Raw genomic sequence first — 18597 nt, forward strand, 5'->3', positions numbered from 1 at the left:
ATTATGACTTTTTTCTCATAAATGCGCCACCTCGTCTGGCTCCACTCAGTGTGGAAGATCGGCTGTTCCAAAACTTGGATAAATCCGCGTTACTACAGACGTCGCCTGATGTTCAATCGTTCCATCCTTCCCTCACCCGTGAACGAGACCCAGAGGTACTTAGACTCGTCCACTTGGGGGCAGGATCCCATCCCCGACCCGGAGATGGCACTCCACCTTTTTTCTGGACAATAATGAACAGAATGGGAATGAAGCAACTGAATAAGTTGGTCTCGTAAGTTTACGACTTCATTCTCGTAAAATTATGACTTATTTCTCGTAAATTTACGACTTATTTCTTGTAAATTCACGACTTATTTTCTCATAAATTTACGACTTATTTCTCATAGATTCATGACTTTTAAATTTGCAACTTTTTGTCCGGAAAAATAGTTTCTCTGAAATTTACAACTTTATTCTAGTAAATTTAGGGCTTTTTTCTCTGAACTTTTTTTTCATAAATGTAATGTAATTTGTTCTGTAATATTATGACTTTTTTCTCATAAATGCGCCACCTCGTCTGGCTCCACTCAGTGTGGAAGATCGGCTGTTCCAAAACTTGGATAAATCCGCGTTACTACAGACGTCGCCTGATGTTCAATCGTTCCATCCTTCCCTCACCCGTGAACGAGACCCAGAGGACTCTTAGACTTAGGTACTTAGGTACTTAGGGTTCCATCCCCGACCCAGATATGGCACTCCACCCCTTTTCTGGACAGTAAAGAACAGAATGGGAACAAAGCGACTAAATAAGTTGGTCCATGATTTATACAATTTATACCAAAAATGCTAGCTGGTTGAGTAAGAGACTAAGTTCCAGTGTCTCTTGGCTGCTTGTAAACTACCACACTTGGGACAAGCAGGCATGAAGTGTTTACTATTTTATCGCTCCAAAGTGCCAACCCTCGCACGGGGAACTATCTTGGTGTCACTGGTATTGGGTTCAAGCAAGATGCTAAATGAAAAAGGCAATCTGAGCAGGTTAAAAGTAAAAAGTACGGCAGTGAATCAGCTCAGACGCTAATAAATGTAAAACTATTCCATTTGTCGGCAAAGGAGGGAAAAAAAACTCCCAAATCGATACTTTTGTTTTGTTGAAACTGTTTTTTTCCCTCTCCGTCTTTGACCCTCAGGAATAAAGTATACTTATTTGAAATTATCCAACTTGAAAAAGTTTTGTCTGCTGTTTGTCTCCCTTCTTGTTGCTTTGTAGTATCTCAGGAGTGGTTTCTTATTCCAGTTACTGCATACTGGATATATTCATATAGCGCTTGGATGAAGGCTCCTTGCCAGGGCTCTGATAACCTTTTTATTTTCTTGAATCCTCTTAAATAAATTGAGTAAGTAATGTTAACATAATACATTATTCCTCATAATTCTCTTAACACTACGTATATAATTTTTTTTTCCCATGTGTTAGTTTTAGTTTTAGTTGAATTAAGTCAAATTTAACTGTTGGGAGTTCACAATTTTAGTGAACAAATTTTAATAATAATAATAATAATAATTAATAATACATTTGAATATTAATTTTAATAATATCTACTTTTCATAATCCATTCATTGTATTTATTTATTTAGTTTATTTATTTCTTCTCATTGTATTTATTTGATAGAATGTTACATGTACAGAATTAGAGAATTAATTTTTTGTGCAGTCATAGCTGACTTAAATTAAATTAAATTAAATTAAATTAAATTAAATTAAATTAAATTAAATTAAATTAAATTGGGTTTCATTTGTAACTCAATAATCCCTGAATATCTGTTTATGTATTAATAAATAAACAAATAAATAAATAAAAAAACAAGCTGTGGGTCACAAAAGGCCGCCTGGCCAGACTTTGGACACCCCTGCTCTTTAATTTATCCAATCGCTAATCTAGCTAATATTCCTAACAAATGAATACAAATAAATTGAATAAAATTGGAAAGATATGGGAAAACCAAGACAAAACACATCAGCAAATACATAAAAATTAAAATGTTCCCGTGTTTAAATATAAAATAGAAAAAATGCTAACAGAATATACAAATTAAGTTGAAAAAAATTTTACTGCTTAAAGTTACTGCTCGTCTCTTCACTTCCTATGTTTAAATGTAAAAATAAAAAGTGTTTAAAAATAAAATAAATTAAAAATAATAATAAAGGGTGGGACGGTGGGCTAGGGGTTAGCGCGCAGACCTCACAGCTAGGAGACCAGGGTTCAATTCCACCATCGGCCATCTTTGTGTGGAGGTTTGCATGTTCTCCCCATGCATGCGTGGGTTTTCTCCGGGTACTCCGGTTTCCTCCCACATTCCAAAAACATGCTAGGTTAATTAGCGACTCCAAATTGTCCATAGGTATGAATGTGAGTGTGAATGGTTGTTTGTCTATATGTGCCCTGTGATTGGCTGGCGACCAGTCCAGGGTGTACCCCGCCTTATGCCCGAAGACAGCTGGGATAGGCTCCAGAACCCCCCCCCCGCGACCCTCGTGAGGAAAAGCGGTAGAAAATGAATGAATGAATGAATGAAAAATGGTAAATAAAATCAGACACTGTTTTTGTAAACATTCTTCCATACATCTTGTAAACACCATATGCTTGTACCGTTTCTTGAACTGGCCTTCCGTCCCTTGCTCAATCACGTCCATCTTTTTATTCCACGTATTGACATGCTGAACGGTTTTTATGTCATTTTCATTTCCTCCCCGAGGTCGTAAAACATCTCATACGTCTAACGCCGCCTTTAAAACACCTTATGCAACAAAAGCCCATGTTTGCTACCTCTCTGCGTTGAAAAGTTTAGTCTGACTGGAGGGCGAACCCCCCACCCGCGGCGAAGCATTGTGCCGACCATTAAGGTCTGCGTTTAGAAGGCTTTGCTTTTGTGAAGCCACGGGGGTCTCTGGTTAGTTGGACTGCCTTGCCCTCCAGGGTTGCACAGTGGCAGTTAATCACTCAGAGATCCAGCAATAGTAGCAACAGCAGCGAGAGGGTGGAATAAAAGAGCACACAATGCTAATACCGAGGAGATAAATATGAAAATATTACTTTATTATGGTGGTAATGCTTTACTGAGAGCTTTGTGTACTATTTATTTCACTTGATTGAGTAAAGGTGGACATAATAAACCCGGAATTGATGGTGTCTCGAGGCAAAAATAGAGTGCACTACTTTGCTGCAACCATCAGAGGCGCTATTCACTGCATCTACAGGACCAGACCCGTTTAGCCAGTATTTCAAATGTTTGTTCCAAAATCATTGGCCATCCTGTGAGAGCTCTTTCTACACACTGCGATCAACAAATAACCCGGACTGCATACAGGATTGTACAGGACCCTTCCCACGCGCTACACCCCGTGTTTGAGTGGCTTCCATCGGGTCGTAGACTAAGATGCCCACGATGTAGAATACAAAGGAGGAGGGCTACCTTTGTCTCTACAGCTGTCCGGCTTCTGAACTTGGACCCCTCCCTATCCAGATTTCGCACAACCTCCCTTTAGTTTGTTATACTTTTTAAAATTATTTAATTACTATTTATTCTCTTATGTACATGTGTTCAGTAGTGTCTGCTTTCTACATTTTTATTCCATATGCTGCTCTCTGTGTCCTTTAAATTGCCCCTCGGGGATAAATAAAGTATTTTTGAACTTTTACAGCACTAAATGTTTTATGTTTTATGATATTAAGATTACATTCGTTCTGCTTTGCTTTTTCCCACTCATTTTCGCATAATGTAAACAGGGGATGTACTCCAATGTGACTTTGTTAAGCATATTCACTTGTACAATCACATATAAAAACCATAAAAAAAACAAATATTTACAGCCAGGTGTTTAACAGAGTATTAAATAAAAATGTACCTTTTCTTTCCGCTTACTTACTTTGAAGGTGTAAAGTTTCTATCGAATTATTGTTCGATATTCGTAGTTTTGGAGCGGTCAAACTTTCCGACGGTAGGCGGACATATTTGATGGGAGGACCAATGGAGGTGCTCCAATTAGACCACCTACTTCCGGTTTACTTCCTGTTTTGTTCATGGGCGGTGTTTATCGTTAAATTCACCGAAAACACGTGGAAGTAATAGTACGTTAACTTTAGATTAAACGTACTATTATACCTGAATATAATTTAAATTATGTTTTAATACAAAACAGGCCATATTCCGCCTTCTCCTCCAGCTTTAAGCACGTCTATTTGCACTATATTGACATTGTGTTCATATTATAACGATCCAGCTCGTGACATTTATGGATTGCCACAGGTGAAATTGATCCACCAAAAATGGAAGAACTCGGGTGTGTGTTGATGCTCTGCAAACACGCACCGTTCACCAGTCTGCATGAGTAAAGATGAGGATATTTTCTCTCCAAAGACAGGGGTCCTTACAGCTTGAGGGCAAATCAACAAGCAACACCACTGATGAGAGGATGTGCGCGTTGATGTGTATTAAAAATATAAATAAAACATTCAATTTAAACAAGTTAGGGCAGAGCACTCACTCCCCCTAGTGGGCATCCAGGAAACATACCTGCAGACAGATTCAATGGGATGCTGAGATGTTTTTTTTTGATTGACAGACCGCAAATGAAAGCCAGAGCACAGCATCATTTCATCTGATGTTGTGTCTCATTTTGAGCAGGATACATCCCATACATTTAGATTCTGACGTAGTTAATGTTGGTGGTGCGTCCGCTTCCAAACCGACAAATAAATCCCAATAGGAATGTTGTGAAAGCGGGTATGTTTTTTTTTTTTTTTTTTTACTTTTTCCAGAATACAACTATTTACATGGAAACAGGTACAAACTTTTTTTTTTCCACTCCATTTTCTCATTTTGTGTGTGTGTTTTTCCAACTCAGGGAAACATTGTATAAAATTAAAATATCAGTTTCCTGGGAGGGTTAAAAAGGGAGCGAGGGTAAGAGTAGTCTAAGCATCTTAAATGTCCATCAAGCACCTATGTACACCAGTATTTACAGTCTACAATTCCATTTAGAGCAAAGGAGATTAACAATAAGTTCATTCAGACCCTCTACTGTAAGAAGCGGGTGACGTCTGCCTGCCTAGACGGGCATGGCTATCAAATGTACCTTTTCACAGGTAATAGTGACACACATGGTAATATAAATATATGTGTGGAGGGTGGCTGGACATCCGTCTAAATCAAAAAGATCCTATATTTGCAAATAATCCAGCAACTACAATTTAGACCTGCAAATTATAACTGGTCTAATTTAATCTTCGATTTTTCAATTCTCTAAACTGCAAATCATCCTACACTATGCCCAGCCTGTCCACAATGACATAATCAATATGCAGAATTTAAGATGGTACAAAATAAAGGAGTATTAAATTAAATACATTAAAATATGATTCTGAACTGGGAGGGAGGGGGGTGCACAAAGCAATTCATGTCTGTGAGGTTAAATTTAAACTACGTATTCTTAAATTTAAATAGTCTAAAGCACACACACACACACACACCAAGTAAATATGTTCAAGTTGATAGTGTGTGAGAAACTATTGAAGCCATTATCACCCAAATAAAAGTCACACAATCCACATTTCATTAAGCAAGGAAGGAAAGAAAAATGTTCTAAAAAAAAAAAAAAAAGAAGAATGGGCGACAAGGGAACATAAACGATTGAGAAATACATCATCCCTTGACGTTCGAGGCAAACTGCAAACATGAGGGTGAATGAATTCATGTAGTCATAAAAATTAAAATTCCATATGCATTGAGACATCATTGTGACATGCATGAACGTGATTGTTCCTCATGCTAATCAGTGATTTCACTCTCGGCTTTGATGAGAATGAGTGAAGATTAAAAATGTAACCATCCGTGAAATTTCATTCGGGGGGGGGGTGGGCGGGAGGTTTCACGCTCCGTCGAGAACCTTCCCCCGACGACGGCGTGCTTTGGTAGGAGGCCGTGCGACCTCTTCAAACTTTTCCCCAACGTCATCGGCCCTGGGTGTGGTCAGAGGGTGGAGTCCTTGGAATGACCCCGCCTCCCTTGTGTGTGTGTGGGGGGGGTCTTGTTGGGTGATCACCAGCTGCAGTCTGCTTGGCGTCCCCCGCTTCAGTGTGCAGTCAGTCAGTGTGTTAGCTTTGCCGGGGCGTCTGTTAGAGGTGCTCCAGATACTCAATGACCCGGGAGATGGACTTCTGCCCTGTGGTGCCCACTGAACACTGCCAAAAAGTGAGACAAGACGCCTTATTGTTAAATTGTCATAGCAACAAAGTCTTGTACTCCTGAACCAGTTCATCCAACAGAGTGAAAAACTGTCAAAATATGCACCCACACTAGCATGCGCCATTATTTTTCTGACAAATACATCACTGTTACAGTACCTAACAACAATGTGGCAGATTAACCACAAATTTTGCACACAGCTGACTTTGGGGTGTAACCAAATTGTAGTGTGTACACATCCCAGGGGGTCTGACAATCACATGTGGAGAATTTGGTTGAAAAAACGCCCCTGCACGTCGATTCAGCTCAACAGGATAGAGCCCATGTGATCACAACAACTGTACTTGCTAGCGTGCTAACAACGTACCAATGAGGAGTGATGTGGTAGTAAAAACACAAGTCCAAAACTTCTGTCGTGCACAAGTTTCCCGTGGTAGAGACGCAGATCTGTGCATATAAAAGCGCCATCATACGGGAAACTCCCACGGGACGTGCAAAAAGTCATTAGCCGTAACGGGGAAAAAAGCGAGCCCCATGTCGGTGGTGAGTAATGTCGGGTTTAAACAACTCACTGAGCACCTCCAGCCTTGCTATATTATGCCGTGCTACACCTATATTGTGGATAAAACTATACTCCTTGTGTATAAAAGAAGTAAATGGGTGAGTTACTCTTCTCTATGAATAAGCCTTTCCTAACGGTAAATAAATACAATTATGGCAAACTTAAAATTCAGTATCAATCAGGCCAATGAGCCGGTCTCAAGATTCGTCTCCCTCCAATGCGCCATAAATCCAATCTCCAACTGGGTGTCATGACCATGTGCAGTAATTCCTCATTTATCGCAGTTCATTGGTTCTAGACCCGACTGTGATAAGTGAATTTCCACCAGTAGGAATATTTTCTTAGAGTAGATAAAACTGGTTTCCAACCTTCTAAATAGGTTTTTCTTGTTAACCGTATTATTAGAGCCCTCTAGACATGAAAAAACACCCCTATAGTCACATTTACACTTTTAATACCCATATAGTAAGCCATCTAAGACATAACCATGACAGGATGTGCTGCGTGTGGATAATGGCCGCAACAGTAGTGGGTGGGGGTTAATGTGGCTGTTAACTCAAACCTGCAATGACAGCCTGTTATTCTTACACTTTTGATTGACAGCAGCCTCGACAGCTAATACAAAGTTTTTTGTGTTTTGCATTTTTTAGTGTGTGGTACTTACAGTGAGGTTCATAAAATTCAAGAACTTCTTCAGCATCTCCGTCATGATGGAGAAATCTCCTTTAGGGAGGTGTTCTCTCACAGTAGTCACGTTAACCTGCGGGACAGACAGACACAGGGGCCAAATGTGAACCTTCTAAGTAAGGTAGCGATGGGACTGGGGTGTCAGGTTTAAGACCCGACATTCACTTCTGTTGTGTTGAAAGCAATTGTTGCCGTTTTATTTGGCACACCAGGTGCTTCTGTGTTGACATTAACACCAGTAAACGTCTTTTTACACTTTCGAAAGAGTTGCAAAATTTTCAAATGTTTCAACATTGAGTCTGTAAGGTTTATAAAAGTGTTATGAAGGTGGCAGTTTGATGCTGAAACTGATGAATCATTTATATTAGGCCTACCAAGTGTCATGTTCCATCTTGGACGTTCCAGTGTGTGTGTGTGTGTGTGTGTTATGCTGACCTGGCTGCCTTGGCAGAGGCATCCCAGCAGCAGGGCCGTGTAGGAGGCCACTATGCTGTCCTCCATGTGCTTGCCTGCATGCTGCAGAGCTTCACAAATCAGAAAAAAAAGAGAAGAAAATAATTACAAATTGGTTTTGAGAGGAAAAGTCCTTTGTGTTTCTCAGCGTGAGCTTTCCACTGTGTGAGGTTATGGAAATGGTAATAACCAATCAGCTGAATATTCTGACAACAAGAGAAATATTTGCTGTCAAACAACGTCTACCTTTATTTAGGTCCAACTCTTCATCATCCTCCTCCTTCTTTGGATTCTCCTTTTCAGGCTGGCTGTCGTTGGTTTCGGCCGCCACCCACTGGATCTCGCCCATGGTCTCCTTCCACTCGCCGCTCTGGTCCTGCGGTTTGGGCGCCTCGCTGATGAGGTCGTCGGTCTTGGCCTCGGCTTGAATGGCAGCGCGCTCTCTTTCCAGGAAGAGCTAGGTAGTCAACAACAACAGCTTAAACCTAGAGCCAAGTGCCATTTAAAACTCAAGAGGTTTAGACAGTAGATGTTTAGGGTGAAGTTCCTTACCTTCACCAGGGCAGCCAAAGCTCCAGAGGCCTTCGGCTTCTCCGCTCCGTCTTCCTGAGTCTCGACCGTGGCCGTCGTGTCCGTTTGCGTCTGGTCGGCGGCCTGCATCAGGCTGTCCTCCAGGCAGAAGTCGTCAATGTCGTACTCCATGTCCACCAGACAGTGGCGATTTCGGGAGCTGTACTCCACTAAATTAATGAGCAGACCCAGACCCTGGTATGGGGAAACAATACACGAATGACACATATGGTAGGCAACAAATAAGGTCGCCGTGTTCTTCTTTGGATGGAATAGTTCACAGGCGCCTCACCAGGACTCGTATGTCAAAGCGCTGCTCTGGCGGGATGTAGCGTGGAACGCGAAGAACGCAATTTAGAGCAGTTACGATGAGCTGATCCTGCTCACCGGTCTTTGTGCTTCCCCATTCTGTAACAAAAAAAGACATTTAATATACGTTTATCATAAACTACAGCATTTACTCATCTGTAGAGTGTGAAGCTCCGGCTAGGGAAAAGCCACACCACACCAGCTAGCAACTAGCTTAACAACACCCTCGTTCACAACGCTCAGGTAACGCCACACATTAAAGCTGCCGCCATTGTTGCTGTGTTTTGGTTTTTGAGTTTAGAAGAGGAAACACCAGGCGTACGTGTTTGTTTCTCCTTCCCAGGAAGGAAGTTCTGCTAATGCTTAAAATGACCAAAACACTTTAAGTATTGCATGTTATCATGAATGCGCCTGACTGTAAATGGTTCCAAAACAGTGCGGTTTTCCTTCAAAGAAGTAAATGGATCAGTTTTTTTCTCATACCTACAGTATTCTGAGTAATATCACTTGATTAAGCTTTTACTAAGATTCGACACACAATAAGAAATGAAAGCATTTGTGTTGTTTTAGGACACAACATGTCTTGCTTGCATAGAGCTAAGTGGAACCATGTATGTCGACTTTATGAAGTTGGTGGACTTAACGGATTCCTGTTATTCCGGGGAAAACAAGAGTGGAGTGGAGCTACTACTACTGTTACTCTTAGAGGTTTTATAAAGGAAACAAAATGAAAACATGCCGTTGTCATGTGTGAGGTTGAGCAGCACTCCGATGACGGCCCTCATGCAGTCCTCCACTGCCTTGCCTACGTTGCTGAAGCTACAGTGAGGCAACGACGACGCCAGGGAGCCGCCCAACGCCCTGCTGTAGCGCTGGATCATGTCCTCGCAGTACCACAGCGCTCTGAAGATGGTCAGAGAAATATGTAGATGTAAATTTCTCCATGTAACCTCCAGGTTGAGGTCCTCACCTTGCAGAGGAGACTATGAGCTGTGAGTCCTTGTAGGCAATTAAGTAACTCTGGTTTTCTGGGTTCTGCACAGTCACCTGTTGGCCCACAGGGGAAAGACATCAATTAGGAGCAAGTACAGTAACTGTCGTAGAAGAAGAGTCTGGGCCATGAAGGTTTTTTTCTTTTTCTTTTTGACAGTTTGACACTTTTAGGAGTGAGCATCCATCAATCAGATAAAACTTAACCAACCATCCATAGCTTTAGCACTCAATTTGGTCTTCAAAGTCACCTGCTTGAGAAAAGACCTACTCACACTTTCAAGTACTCTCAGGCATCTTTCGGCGCCCCATAAAGATGCTACGAGGTTCTCCTTGTCGTCCTCTTGGCTCAGGTTTTGCACGCACTCTTTTACTGCAAAACAATTGACAATAAGAAGGGAGGGTGCGTATAAGTTATTTCAAGCACACAAAACAAACACTTACCTTTGTCCACTATGTGGTCCAAACCTCCCAGGAGCCTGAGTTCTTCTTTGAACCAGTCACCAGCTCTCTTGGAAGTGAGAGAAAGCAGCGTCTCCATGGCGAGGTGGCCCGTCTACAAATAAAATCATACTAGTAAGGAATAAAAACATGCGTCTGGTAGCTGAAATTGTATCGGTTGTGGCAAAGCACCGTAATGTTTTCCAGGTCCAGGTGTTTGTTGTGTACCGTCTCGCACAGCTTTCTGATCTTCTCCTTGACCTTTTCCATCTCCTTGGCCGTAAGCTGATCTTGGTGGGCCGAGTAGTCCTGGTCGAGTTCCAGCAGCTTGATCATCAACTCCAGGCAGGACCGGTCCAGGTCCATGTTGAGCCGGTCGCGGCTCAAAATGTACATGAGGGCAGCCGTGCAGAGTGCAAGGTTCTGACGGAAGGAAATAAGCGAGACTTGTACAGAGCTTGCACACTTGAGTGTGGGGCAGAAAACAGGAAGTGGTACTGACTGGGTGTTGTGCGGCGTCACTCAGCATTTTGAAGACCTGCGCCACCTTCCCTCTGGCCCGCAGATGCATCCTGAAGCTAGGCATGGCACACCTTGTTGCCAAGCTGATTATACTGCAGCAATAGCAATGAGTAGATGATGAGAGACATGACACAGTGGAGACTATTGTTGACATTTGCATTATTCTTAATGACAGCATTCCGGCCGGCATGTACAAGTGGTATCTTAAAAAAAAGTGGATTATTTTGTGATGATCCAAATCAAGATTTCAGAGCCTTGCCGCACACTCTCCAGTAGGTCAAATTATTTTAATGTAAAACCTTTTCAAAAACCTGGAGCGTTTCCAGATGCGATTAAGACGCAGATTTGCATTCAAGTGTGGGCTTTGGCAGAAGCTCTCCTGGCTTTTAAAAATTGGCTAATATTCAGCGACAAGAACAAATGTTAAGTGACAAGTGCTTGTACCGTTCAATCAAATTTAATGTTCTACTTGGAGCTCATACTAAACAGTAACATTAATGTGCCACGAGAGGAGGACAACATCACATCTGTGAAGGCAGACTCATTGTATCAGAGTACTTCCCTCGGTGTAATACCACTGAGGCAGGGCTATTCAACTAAATTGTTATGGGGGCCACATTTCAAAAAGCTAAGTACCGGGATGGGTCGGACTACTCCCTACGCTATTATTCTTTATTTTGTACATTGTGTCAATGCAGGGCTCTGCCATACCGTAACATTTTTACCTCGCCAAATGACTAACAGTGCATAGTCATATTGTATTGTCACAGATACGAGATAGGGTCTATGAGAACGAGACACAACGAGAGACCACTTTCTCGTGCTATTGAATGAGAAAACGACTCCAAACTTTTCACTGATATAACTATTGTAGCCATGAATGAAAAAAAAAAAAAATTTACGCTAGTTGTCAGTTGATCCCTGCTTTTCCCGGATGCTACATTATGGCAAAAAATCCATGAGTAAATGATATGCAAATTAAAAATGTCCACTGCTTGCTCCACCACCTCCAAGCTTAGCATTCTCTTCCGATGTCAGAACAACATTTGCAATAAAAAAGTGACTGTTGGAAACCCCCGGTACTGGAGGACTGGCTTTGTGTGATGAACACAATACATGACATGGAACTATTGACACATAGATTGAGGACTGAAGAAGACATGTGTGGAGAAAAATGGGTGAAATGGACACAGTTCACAGACAAAAATTAAGGAAATGACTCAAATTGCACCATGACAGGGAATGTGGGATAGCCAAATTGTGCGCTGTGTATGTCCAGTGCCCCCTTTTTGTTTTGAGTGTGTTTGTATTGTTGTAATAAATAAAAATAAAGTATTAAAAAAAGTGACTGTTGGAATTATTACATTAGCTTGAGTTCTAGAATCCCGACTCTTCAATTCTCATTGTTCACTTGCGACAAAATCTCCTTACTCCTTACCTAAGGCATCTCGTGTTGAGCTGCTGACTGCTCTTCAAGCCCGTCTCCATGTACTCAAAGTCGTCTGTGAACTCCTGATTCTCTCCAAACTCCACCACGTCGTTGAAGTGCTTCACGTGCTGCACCACGGTGTACAGCTGGGCGGGAGGCAAATAAAGGTTAATTACAGCTAATTGGTACGCAGGGCATCTGGCCCCACACACACACACACACACACTTTGAGAAGGCTCTGACTGTTTACTCCATCTTATTCTGTCTAATGGCGCTATTAACAGAAACAATGGCGCCTACGCACCTTGCAGCATCTGGCTCGGGTAGCCAAGGGTGCAAGTGAGGAGGCGATCAAGTCCCAGATGACTCATTTACTTCGCTTTTGTTTATTTAGCCGTGTTGTCAAATTAAAGAAGCACTTGCAAAACAGAAAAACACTAAATTGTCATGAAAGGCCACTTTTAAAAGATTTGTGTACCTTTTCCAGGGTTACATTTAGTAACCCCCATAGAGCGGTGCCACACTACATATCTACACACATCTGCACTCCATTTTAATCTGTCACTTTAATTTGTGAGAATAACATGTTTTAAGTAGGGACGCTCCAATTAGGGTTTTATGCTGCCGAATCCAAACTCGATCATCCATTAGTGAGCTCGTCCGATATCGATCGCATGGATTGACTGTACATTTTTTAGATGTTATAGATGTCTAAAGGAATCCAGTTAACCGCGATAAAGAAGGGACCACTGTACAAGTAAACCCACCTCCTTGTGCTCCTTCCTGCATTTGAGAGCCGTGACGATATCCTGGTAGGGTCGCGTGGGGATGGTCTCTGATTTAATGACTTTGGGCGGAGGCGGAGGGGCTTTAAACAAGCCATCATCTTTATGGGAGTTGCTGTCCTTGCTGCCGCCGCCGCCGCCGCCGCTACTGGATAGGATGGCCTGAGGAGGAAAAAGGCAGAGAAACGGGGGCTCATACGGCGGCTAGAAAATCTGTGTAATGACATGTCCTCACAGTTTAATGCAGCCGAGTAGTCTGTTAAGTCCTTAAGTGTTGTTAACAGATGAGGTAGTGCAAAGTTAAAGGCAACTTTTAAAAGTCCCAGATGCCAAAGTGCAATTTGTCCATCGCTGAGCAAACATTTACTCGCATGGAAAGGGGTGTTTTTTTTTCTTTTTGGTAAATGGAAGTTCACTGTCTGGGCAAACGATTCCACATGAAGCGAAAGAGACTAATTAGAGCAATTAAAAGCAGAACTGTTGACTACTGTGAGGCCAATAAACAAAACTCAGCTTGTGCTCGGAGGGCTCAGCAGGGAATTGTGTAACAAATGGTAATGATTCCATAATGCGGCACGTATTGTGTGCTGAACGAAGGCTCACACTTCATCTTTTTCAACACCGGCCCTAAGTGGCACGTGATGAATATCTTACGGAGCAAAAAAAAGGGGCGGGGGAGGCAATTTTTTAAACTGCGGGAAAGGTGATGTCTTACCGGGGCCGTTTGAGATCGAGAGAGCGGTGGGGTGGGAATCTCTTCGGGCTCCGGCTGGTTCCAGTGCCGGGCGTTGTACACCGCTTTGGCAGGGGACTATGACAGAGAGAATTAGAGGGTTTAATGGCATAATGTGCAGCAATGTAATAGTTAATAATAGCCACCATTATACATGCTCAGGGGGTATCAATAACACTATAAGTGTGCTTTTTCTTTGGCTATTTTGTGTACAGAGGTGTCCCAACTTGTATTCCATCGAGGGCAATGTACAGAAAAACCGTATAGGTCAACATGTGCTATGCTAACTATGCTTCTGTAACTTTCTTCCCTTGTGAATGTGGGCCACAGCTACCTCTAATGTAATTCATTCATCGTTCATTTCTACTATTAGATTTATTATATTATTTAATGTATGTGTAAATTAATCAATTAAATGAATTTACATTTAAAATAATTGTATTTTATGTATGGATTATTTGTTATTTGATATATGAAGGTCAGGAATGTCAAAAAAATACTTTTCTTCAACAGTTACTGTAGGTGATGACAGCTTGTCCGTTGATTAAATTATTATAAATCTAAATCCCAATGAAAAAACACACCACCAAAGAAAAAAAAAAAGTACGGACTTTAGTGTCATCTGAATGAACCACAGTGGCATACAACATAACCCACTGCTGTAGATTAACACAAGCGAACACATAAATATTGCACACCGCAATCACAATGACAAGGCCAAGACACAGGCACGATGAGTCCCCCGAGCGCTACAAAACTATTTCCTGAAAATGACAAAGTGCGCTATGCAATTATATAACACAACGTACAGGCAGAGCACTGTGGGATTGTGTGTGTGTGAGAGACATAGTAGACTCTGAATAAAAGGAAGACGGGACCACAACAAACAACCCAAAGCCACTGCAGAACATAATAAAGATAAACAGGCCGATGCTACACAGCAAACTGGAGCGGAATAATTCAGATGAGCTTGCCCAAAAGGTACGCGTGGCCGCTGAAGTTTAACCCCTTCTTCATGCAACATTAAAGGGTGAAAGGCCTTGCCCTCAGCAATTAGACGGAGCGGTTGCAGCGTTGTGACTCATTTAAGAATAATTTGCATATTGGCGCCAACCTTTTTGGGCCCGCTGAAGATCTTTTTCAGGCCGCTGCCGACCTCCTTGGATTTTTCGCTTTGCTTCCCCGAGCGTCCTTTTTGTCCCTCCGTGGCCCCCGGACTGGAGTCATCAGAGAAGTCAAAATTGTCTGCAGGAGAAACAACAGTGGTGATGGCAAGTGACATGAACTCCAGTAGCAAGTTAACAAGGGTGGAGGAGGGGGGCAAATTAGTGTAAAAATGGTAGCTCTCCATTTGAACCATAACAATTTAAAGGGCCAGTTCACCTGTGTTGCTGCTGGCCTGGCTGTCCTGGGAGTCACTGGTGTGGGGGCTGTCCACGCTGGAGCTCAGAGCGGCCAGCGCGACCGCAGATTTCCTGGCCTTCTTTTCCTTGGCCTGGGCCGAGCTCTCGTCATCGTCACTGTCGTCGCTCTCGCTCAGGTCGTCAAAACCAAAATACTTGATCTTGTAGCTGCTCTTGCCGGCCGCGGCCGTGCCGCCGTCGAAAGACGCCGCACACTCCTGGGCCTCCTCGTCCTCGAAGCCAAAGAACTCCAACTTTGACTCGGTCTTGGTTTTCTTGGCTTTCACCTGAGTGGGTCTGAATCTAAGAAGGTAATATAGTGGCTGGTTGAGTCTATTATCCACGTCATTATTACAAAAATACATGACTGTATATGGGACCATTTGTTTGAATGACTGACCTTGTAGGTTTGGGTGGAGGAGCATCAGACTTCTTCTTCATCTGTCCTGCATCTCCAAGGTCAGCAGGTGTAGCTGGGGTGACCAGCTCCTCCACGTTCCGCTCTATGGTGTCCTGGATGGTGACGTTGCACACAGACACACAGGAGGGGTGCAAGACGGTGTAATCCCGCACCCGCCCGGCAGGCTTGGCCGCGGGTTTGGCGGTGCTGGTGGCGTTGCTTGTGGAGGCAGAAACGGCACTGTTGGGCTTCGCTTGAACGTCCGCCACTTTGTGGACCACGTCGGCGTCGACTTCGCCTTCAGCGGGGTGTGAGACCGACTTGTTGTAGCGACTCGGCCGCTGATATTTCTTGCAGTTTGAGGCTCTGAGGGTGAAGGGGGACGGGGGGGTGTTGTCGACGGGTTCCGGGGGTGGCTCGGAACTTTCTTCCGGCGGCGGTGCATCATTCAAAGAGGAGGTGTGGAGGTCTGTGCTGCCACATGATTCATCGGCGGGCTGCGTGACGGAAGCCTGTGCAGTCAGAGCCGAGGCGGTCCTCTGGGTTCCTGAGGAGGTTGTGTTTGACAAGGAGGTCACAATCGCAGCTTTCTGGTTGCTCTCTTGTGCGCACCACAGCTTGTTATTCTCAACAACTTTTGCATCTGATGGTGGCTTGCCTGTGAATGGACAAAAATACACCCATCGGTTAAAAAATGTTCATACACAATAGGGAATTAAACAATCGCACAGTGTTCCAAGACATTCCCCTGTCTGTAAAGCCACTAAAAACTTCTAAAGCTGAGAAATACAGTGGTTAACTTCTTCTTACACTTGAATGACACAGATGAATACAATTAAAAACAAACTGAATACAATTAAATTCACTCACTTGTCATTTTGGCTGCCGCGCTTCCTGTGCAGTGCGCGGTCGTCGTCATAACTGTCGCATTCCCTGCGCCAGGCACGGTGGCCACAGTGGCCGCCGTCGCCACGACGCCTTCGACGCCACCTTTGGACTCCTCATCACTGTCGAAACCAAAGGGGTCGTCGTCCCCGCTGTCGCTGTCCTCGAGCCGGGGCCTCTTGGACAATTCGGCCGGGACATCCGACTTCAGCTGAGGCCTTTTGGCGCCCAGCTGCGCCTTGTAGGTGGTCTCGCCCCATTTGGTGGAGAGGGTGGGCTTTCGGTTGGAGAAGACCTCCTCGAACTTTGAGTTAGCCTCACCTCCTTTGCGGTTATACGTTTTGCCAAATCTGGATGTCATGCTGTTGGCTTTATGTTACATATTACCTGTGAACTGGAGCACAAGGTGGACAAAAGGTTGGTATGAAGACATTATTGATATTTAGGCTATTTTGGACCCTAATGATTGGCGAGGAGCGATGTCATTAATTATACGAGACAACTTTAGTCAAGCAGGCATTCTGTAGATTTTGACTGTCAATTTAGGACTTTCTGGATTGATTTTTATTAGAGAAATGCGACAGTTATATATAATTGGTGCGGAGCAATTACATTTTTTATATGGCATTTTTTACTCTGGCAAGCACGCCACAGGTTTTGATTTTGTGGGTTATTTTGGAGCGTTATATTTATTTTAAAAATGTGTCAGTTATTACCGATAACTGGCGAGGAACAATCACATTGAGCTAATTGCTTTGCACCCCTTGCTTGTGCCATTACTTGTACACTGCTGTATTAATGCTATTTCACTGACTGTGGATTGTTTCCAGTCTTATTTTGAAGTGATTTGATTCATTCTTTTTTTTTTAACTTCTCATTTATTACTTGCGAGATTAAGTGACACAACTTTTAGTACACATGGGATTTTCAGTCTTCTTCAATTATAAAATGTGCCAAAAGTGCATACAAGTGAAATGCAGTCTCAAATTAAATTAAAAGACCTTTGAATTGGATAAAGTAGTTTTAAAAGAAAATTTTAAAACAAAATTTATGTAATCACCTCGTGGATATTTAGCATATGTAAACATGCAAACTGAAGTTGGTTTGTAATCGAATAGTCTGCGTGTCTGGATATAACTTAAAAAGTCGAACATGATGGGACTAAGGTGATTCATATGCGTTTTAAAGCTGGTTTCACTCAAAATCGTGCATTTATTCCGTTATACTATACTAATTGCATCTTAGTAATATGTAACTTAATCGCAAGCGGTTGAGTAAAATCGTGCTTGTTTACTCGTACTTCAAAACTGACAGCATTAAAAGTTAGCACAGCGGTTTTCAACATCTCCGCTGCTCTTTATGAAGGGAGACGTAGAAAGATACGTCATATGGGGGCTTTTTAAGAACGCAAAGACTCAACATAAGGTGGGTACAACGAACTTGCGTGCAACTATGAGTGCAACACAGCTCAGTCTGTGCCGCCCTGCCTGTAAACTTCTCCTAAAGTTAGCCAATAGCGGTTAGCTTAGTTTGCTAACGTTAGTTTACACTTTACATTTGACCACGCACATCGTCGAGGGTGCTAAAAATTCGTTCCCGTAGGGGAGACTAAATAAGAAAATTTCAAAAGTGTGAGTTTAAAGCTTCGAAAATAGTCCAAATGAGAAGAGTTTGACGAGTACTCTGTGTTACCTTTCAACTCCGGCGAGTAGCTGAGCGAAGGCTTGTTTGTTAGCCAGCCGGCTAGGCCTTGATCCCCCACTCGCGGACAAACCAAGCAGCTAAAGTCAGTGTCGTACACTTGAAACAATACTAAAAACACATACCCGGGTGGTAAATTATCCAGAGAAACCCCTGGTTACCAAAAGAAACAATATTGGGCGTTCAAGCACGGTGTAAATGCAGTGGGTAATCCGGACTTTCGCATTTTGGAGCGTTAGTGGCGGCCATTGAAACATCCCCTCCCTCCTCGCTGTCTTGGCACCAGCCAACATGTAATACGCCACATGACCCAAAGTGACCAATCAGATGTTGGGATATTTTGTAGTGGATTGAGTAAACAAAACGCTGATTTGCTTAAAAAAAATGAGAGTCATAATAAACGATAGGGGGCAACAGAGGACCATATGAAAACAGCAATACTTGTTATGGTCGACTATCAGGATTATGACACAACTCAAGTGTATATTTTCTAATTGCA

General features: G+C 42.8%; 1 protein-coding gene across 1 annotated transcript; it reads right to left on the reverse strand.

Moving 5' to 3' along the window:
• Positions 1-4449: 4449 nt before the first annotated feature.
• Positions 4450-18392, reverse strand: wapla (WAPL cohesin release factor a). The gene is made up of 20 exons (XM_058057981.2): positions 18090-18392; positions 16383-16791; positions 15513-16170; positions 15093-15415; positions 14824-14954; positions 13692-13787; positions 12959-13138; positions 12201-12337; positions 10743-10854; positions 10433-10663; positions 10244-10355; positions 10075-10172; positions 9780-9856; positions 9549-9712; positions 8793-8908; positions 8483-8695; positions 8177-8387; positions 7913-8001; positions 7455-7550; positions 4450-6224 (listed from the first exon to the last, which is right to left on the reverse strand). Exons 2-20 carry the CDS (start codon positions 16756-16758, stop codon positions 6159-6161), a joined length of 3486 nt encoding a protein of 1161 aa, XP_057913964.2. The 5' UTR covers positions 16759-16791; positions 18090-18392; the 3' UTR covers positions 4450-6158.
• Between the last annotated feature and the right edge of the window lie 205 nt (positions 18393-18597).

Source organism: Doryrhamphus excisus, linkage group LG20 (genome assembly GCF_037039965.1).
Source record: "Doryrhamphus excisus strain RoL-2023G ecotype Guam linkage group LG20, RoL_Dexc_Guam_v1.1, whole genome shotgun sequence".
Classification (NCBI taxonomy): Eukaryota; Metazoa; Chordata; class Actinopteri; order Syngnathiformes; family Syngnathidae; genus Doryrhamphus; species Doryrhamphus excisus.

Bases quoted from the DNA above. Each gene is read 5' to 3' on its own strand.
- wapla (XM_058057981.2), bottom strand. From the start codon at position 16,758: ATGACATCCAGATTTGGCAAAACGTATAACCGCAAAGGAGGTGAGGCT. The intron at 12,338-12,958 runs GTGGGTTTACTT...CCTCCCGCCCAG, and splicing joins GCAGGAAGGAGCACAAGGAG to CTGTACACCGTGGTGCAGCA. The intron at 8,388-8,482 runs GTAAGGAACTTC...TTGACTACCTAG, and splicing joins CTTTGGCTGCCCTGGTGAAG to CTCTTCCTGGAAAGAGAGCG.